Here is a 6,126-nt window from a genome sequence, read left to right on the forward strand (position 1 = left end):
TTTTTTTAAAATTATTTGCAATTTTATCTTCAAAGCCAAAGAACAACAATGGAAGGTTGAATGATCTGCACGTGCCTCCGGAGCCACGGGTTACAGAGCCCTGTTTTGGATTGTCAGGGTTGAAACAATAGTTTGGACAAAACTATTTTTCTTTTATAAATCTGTATATTTACAGTTTAGGTTAAATACATTTTCAGGAAAAATTTAAGAGATTCTAATTTAATTTAATTAATCAAATTCCTTTTTATGTTGTTTTTACTGAAAAATCCTGAAGTTAGGGCTAACTGTAGATCATCAAAACTTTAGGTTTAGCTTTTTTTTGTTTTTTTTGTTTTCATGACCAACAAATTCAATCTGTCCTGAACTTTGCAGACTCATTTTTTTCTTTATCCATCTATTATTTGACGCAAGAATTGTTTAGATTAAGAATACATTTACAGGTCATATTAGAAGTTTTAAAGATAAATGCAGCAGCCTTCCTGGAAATATCTCTGACTTAACCCTGGTGTTGGAAATCTGCTCCGTTTGTAAAGTAGTGCAAGACTGAACTATTTTAAAAAGGTTATTTTAAATATAAGTTTTCCATCATTTAAGTAAATATTTGCTACCTTTTAGTGAGTAAAGCTTGGATAACGTAAAAAAACAAACACCAATTCTGTTTTCTTGTGGGACAGCAATACAGACAATAATGTTGAGGATAACAATCTAAAGTAGAATATCAAATTTTAAAGTTGTGACAGACCAACATTGATTTTTGTAAAAAGTATTATTCCATAATTCTGTGATGAAGTGATCAAATAACTTTAAAAAATGAGTCCAACGGCTAAGTCACAATCTGTGCTCATGGCTTTCTTGGAAACGAACAATGCCATTGACATTGAGGTCTTTTTATTTTAACTCTTTTTAAAGTTGATTACATAAAAGGCATAGTTACATTTAAAAAAAAGAGTGACTCTTTAGAGTTGAGCAAGTTTCAGATTCTCCAAAAGTTCTACACTGAGTTCAGCTTCTGACCCATTTCCACAAGAACTTTCACTTGTCGATATGTTTTGGGAGAACGTGTGATTCAGTGACACTAATGGCATGTTCTAGAGTTTAAAAGTGGTGTCTTTGACACCCAATAGGCCCACAGTAATCCACCAGGTGCCGTATTGAGGCCGCATCTTCTTGTTGCATTATGGCCTGTGTTCTTCTGGGTCTCAGGAGTCCTTTTCGTGTTGTGATGCTACACAAAAGTCTTTGGATTTTTCTAGGATGGGCGTGTCATTTGTTCACAATGTGTACAAAAAGCTCTGGAAGATTCTATTTAAAGGTTACAGCCTGAAGCCATAACATGCACGAAAAGGGATCCCTTACAACACTTGTATTCTCCGTTACAGTGAGACTTTATCGTGTAAACAGATCTCAGAGGTGAACCCTTGAGATCAAATCACTCATCCTTGTCTTTCCTTGGCCTATTAAGATCTTTGTTTAAGTGTACACATTATGGTTTACAATGATGGAACTAGGTGTGATGATGGCCATTAACGTGATCCAATAACCCAATTATTTAGGCCAGTAGCACGAGGTCAAGAACACAACCATGCTGTGGGAAAACTGAAAGAATAATTAAAGTTTTTACCAAAAATTTATTCTGGATTTTATCTTTGCAGATGCTTATGCGTGGAGGTTCAATGGTTTTAGGCCACACAAATAATTACATCCATTCCTTGTTTAAAGTCAGTGATAAATTTTGCATAACTCATAACACTTGGAAATGTTCTTTCTGTTTTGCCACAACCCTAAAACATCCATGAAAACAGTTAAGAAAATCACTCTTTATCAGGAACTTTGTTTAAAAAGTGGGCCACATGATGTCTAATTCAGAGGCTAAGAAACCTCATCAACATCACAGTAAATAAAACCAGAAGTCACATTGATTTACGACTTGGAGACATTGGTGTGATTGTTAATATTCCACTTTTTCTGTGTGCATTTTAATGCTTCTTAACACACAACATTTTTTAGGTTATTTTATAAAAAACTAGATGTTTGTTTGTTCCTTAAGCTTTATTTAATTTACAAACTGATTAAAATTGTTGAAAATTTGACTTTAATTGGATTTGAAAAAAAAAATGGAATTTTTTAGATAATTTGATGAATAAACAATGGACAGTAAACAGATTGTGCTTTCACCAAGGCAACACATGTGATCAGTTCTCAAAAAAATGAAATTCAAAGCCCAGTTCAGGTTGCCACATTGTCCTCCCTCTTCCTCCCATGAGAGAATAACAGTATAAATGGACGGATGTGCGACCAGAATGTAGGATGTGCAACAGAAGGACCTACAGGTGAGTTTCCAGATCAATTTACTTGCTGGTTTGAAAACTCGTGTATTTGTAATTGTGGACTTAAAATATTAACCGAGCCATTGAATGTATTTTTTTTTGAAACTTATAGATTCTTAAAACCGAAATAGAATATAAGTATTTCAGGATTTGTTTTGCGATTTTTTTATGTGTCAAAACAGTCTATATGAAGACAGTACAGATTGTGACTTATTTAGAGTGAAAAAATGATTATGAACCATCCATACCATATGTTAAAGCCTAAAATGAACTTTCTTTCCCACTTTTTTCTACATCTGAAAACAGAAATAGTTTCAAAGCAACGGTATTATGCTTTTCTATTTTGTGCAGACTCAGTGATTGTTGGGATTTTTGTCTTAAAGGTTTCTTCAAAGGGAAATTTCTTGATTCTCACTAAAAAGCCTTTTTTTTTCTCAGATCCGCAATGGAAACTACAAAACTGGTCATCATTACAGTGCTACTTGGCCTGATTTTACAGGCTAATGCCCAAACACCATCTGCCTGCATTCTAAGCCCAACAAACAGAGCCCCAGGTGTGTAGGTTTTTGTGTTAAAGTCTTCATGTCAGCATTTTCAAAGCTTTCCACAGCACTGATTAACATTCATTTGTTTTTTATTCTTATTTGTCCAGAAAATACTGACATCAACGTAACCTGCGGGACCCAGTACATGGACCTGAGTATTTACATCTGTCCAATGTACCAAGCGCTTTACAACGAGTCTCTGATGGTTGTGAATAATCAACTCACTAACAGCCTGTGCTACGGGACAGCTGACTTCACTGTGACACCACCCGTTTTAAGGTTCCGATTCCCAATCAATGAATCAAGTGCCTCAGCTTGCGGAAATGTGTACAAGGTACTTCCCAAAGCCCATAGCTTTAACAGTTATTGTTTAAAAAATATATTTTTATGAGGACAAATTGTTTTATTTATTTATTTATTTATTTCAGGTTACAAGTCAGGTTGGAAGTGGAGCCTTTGCTGACTTCTCAAATGTCCAGTATGTGAACATCTCTGGCACCGTGAATTCCATTGACCCCTCTGCAGGTGCCATCACCTATCGTCCTCAGATTATGTACAAGTATTCCTGCAACTACCCTATGCAGTACCTTCTCAACAACACACAGATTGGGGTGTAAGTGTGCTGGCCGACCTTCAAGATCACAACTAGAGCTTTTCAGAAATACAATAAACAAAAACAAACAAACCAAATGTGTTCTTTGTTGACTGCAGATCAGGTGTAAACATTGCCATACGAGACAACAATGGTAGCTTCGTCAGCACACTGAGCATGCAGCTTTATCAGGTGAGTCCTTAGCTTTTATAATTGATGAACCTTTTTTTTTTGTAGTTGTTGGTTTTAATTCTTCTTTAATACTTTTCCCCCATCAGGATGCAAATTACCAACAGGTTCTGACCGTTCCACCAACAGGGATCAACCTCAAAACCAAGATTTATGTTAATGTTAAAGCCACCAATCTGACAGACAGGTACTGAAAACTTGACAGCAACAACAATGGAAAAACTCGAAAGTACCAGAAATGTTACAGTATTTTAATTCCTGCAGGTTTAACTTGCTGCTGGATCGGTGTTACGCCACAACCAGCCCCTATCCTGTGCTAACCACCTATTATGACCTTTTTGTGGGGTGAGTTGTGTAAATGTACACACGATAAACAAGTCCTTTCATTGACATTCAACTCCAAGGAGACTCTTTGTACTTCCTCCGTACTGACACATCCCTCATATCTTGTTGCATCCAAGATGTAACCGTGACGCGCAGACAAAGATAGAGCTCAACGGGGTTTCACAGTCGGCACGCTTCTCATTTGAGGCCTTCAGATTTGTGGAGCACAAAAACCTGACGGTTTCTACTTTCTACCTGCACTGTGCCACCAGACTCTGTGAGGCTTCCACCTGTGCCTCATTACTGCCTGTGAGTAGATGTTTTTCTTATATTTAAATTTGGGGATACAAATATATAACACTTGTCCTGACATCTTCTTGTGTGTTTCTCGCTACACCAGAATTGTGGAACCACCCAAAACAGGAGAAGGAGGGAGGCAGAGATGGTGCCGACCAACACGACGATCACCTCTCCTCCCATAGTCGTCGGTGTAAAGAGCGCTGGTGCGTCTTTAAAGGGAAAAAATACCCAGAATTTTGTTTTATTTCTAAAACTTTGATGTGAATGATTAAGTCTTTAAAAATCACAAGTCTATTTCTATTTCAATAACAACTATTTAAGAGTCTAGATTTACTTTGAAATTGAACATTCCTGTCACAATCCTGTTCAAGTATAGATACATTTGTGTTTTACATACAAACATATAACATGTAGCACAATCATGAACATAGATGCATTATCAGTTATCACAGACATAAATGATTATCATTGTTGCTGTACATACAGTATTTAATGAACTGTCAAAAAAAATCTGTTTAGGAAAAATATTAAAAATAGGAAAAAATACTTTTGGAAAAACCTTAAATGTTGCTTCAACAAACAAAAACAAAAATGTTTTTTTTGCCTATAAAAGTTCAATAAGACAGATCCATAGAGCAAATCAAAACAGGATTAATACAATTGGAATTTATTTTGTTAATAATCTAATACTTATTTCAGAAAATAAAAAGCTGCAAGACAACATGAATAAAACAGTGACCATTTTTTGACTATTTTCTTTTTTTTCTTAAGCAGAACCGGAGCCATTCGCTCTCTATGGAGGTATGAATCTGCATCCCAATAAAATCTTTTCTACCTTTCATATGGGAAAAATTGCATAGGTGGATTATTGAATGTCTGTTCTTTTTTTCTGTTCCAGCAGCTGCTCCACCTGCGATGGTCTGCAGTAGTCCCCTGTTGGGCTCATTACTGTCATTACTGCTGTTTTCGTGGCTGCCCTAAACACATCCTGTGGAGAAAAAGATGCCTGATAGGGGTGTGTTTTGTCATTGACATTATTGACCTTTGCATGCAATAATAAATGTTAATAAATAATCATTTTGATGTGAAGGGCTTAATATGTGTATAATAAACATGTGGACTCAAGTTAGATTTAATTATTGAAAATATTTATTAGGAGTCTGAAGAATAGCTATTCTGTAAATGTTTTCAATGAGCATGATGGGAAAACATTTGTCTGCATAAAACCTATTTTTGATTGTTTTTGACCAAAGACATGCACATAGATGAAATAAGAGATGTAAAGGTGGTTGATGTTTATGTTTGATATGTGGATTTTTTTGTTGTTGTTAGATTGTAACATTTTTCTTTTGTGCTTTTTAAAAAAAGTTTCTCTAAGACATGAAATAAAAATAAAGATTTTATCCAAGCATCCAAGATTAGCTGTCATTTTTGGTGCGTAAATTGTTATTTGTGCAGTTTTATCCAACAATAATGGAAAATTTTACACTGAAAACCCTAAAAGAAAGTACTAGAGGGTTTTAAAATATTATGGGAAACAACTACATTTCTGTACAATTGACACCATGCAAGTTTGTGAATTAAATCCAGTTCATTTCATTTTGTTTCCACAGTTTGTTAATTTTGCAAATCTGTAACTTTACGGCAGAAGTTCATGTTTTGATGGACTTTAAGAATGGATAAACCAAAGACAGTAGAGCCATGAGTCAGACAGTTACATGATATTTGACATTGTCTTCAGGAAGCTCATGGGAGCTGTAGGTTGAGCTGCATGACCTTCTCAAGTGGACACCAGATGCTCCTTAAAGCCTCTTTGACTCTTCAGTTGAAAAGGGTTTCCCACATTGAT

At 35.5% G+C, this 6,126-nt stretch overlaps 1 protein-coding gene across 3 annotated transcripts in view; it reads left to right on the forward strand.

Annotated features, from left to right (window-relative positions):
• Positions 1–5,651, forward strand: part of LOC112149441 (zona pellucida-like domain-containing protein 1) — a 10,202-nt gene extending 4,551 nt beyond the window's left edge. The window contains exons 2-12 of one of the 3 annotated variants that reach the window (XM_024277122.2): positions 2,265–2,330; positions 2,766–2,881; positions 2,980–3,206; positions 3,301–3,485; positions 3,584–3,656; positions 3,743–3,840; positions 3,918–3,998; positions 4,115–4,286; positions 4,378–4,480; positions 5,052–5,078; positions 5,176–5,651. In XM_024277122.2, coding sequence (XP_024132890.1) covers positions 2,308–2,330; positions 2,766–2,881; positions 2,980–3,206; positions 3,301–3,485; positions 3,584–3,656; positions 3,743–3,840; positions 3,918–3,998; positions 4,115–4,286; positions 4,378–4,480; positions 5,052–5,078; positions 5,176–5,258 — 1,188 coding nt within the window. In that variant the 5' untranslated portion in view covers positions 2,265–2,307 and the 3' untranslated portion in view covers positions 5,259–5,651. Of the gene's footprint in view, positions 1–32; positions 2,331–2,765; positions 2,882–2,979; positions 3,207–3,300; positions 3,486–3,583; positions 3,657–3,742; positions 3,841–3,917; positions 3,999–4,114; positions 4,287–4,377; positions 4,481–5,051; positions 5,079–5,175 lie in introns of those variants that run through there. The other 2 variants (XM_036214725.1, XM_036214726.1) reach the window with 2 other exon arrangements.
• The last annotated feature ends 475 nt before the right edge of the window (positions 5,652–6,126 follow it).

The sequence above is a fragment of the Oryzias melastigma genome, linkage group LG13 (genome assembly GCF_002922805.2).
Source record: "Oryzias melastigma strain HK-1 linkage group LG13, ASM292280v2, whole genome shotgun sequence".
NCBI classification, from domain to species: Eukaryota; Metazoa; Chordata; class Actinopteri; order Beloniformes; family Adrianichthyidae; genus Oryzias; species Oryzias melastigma.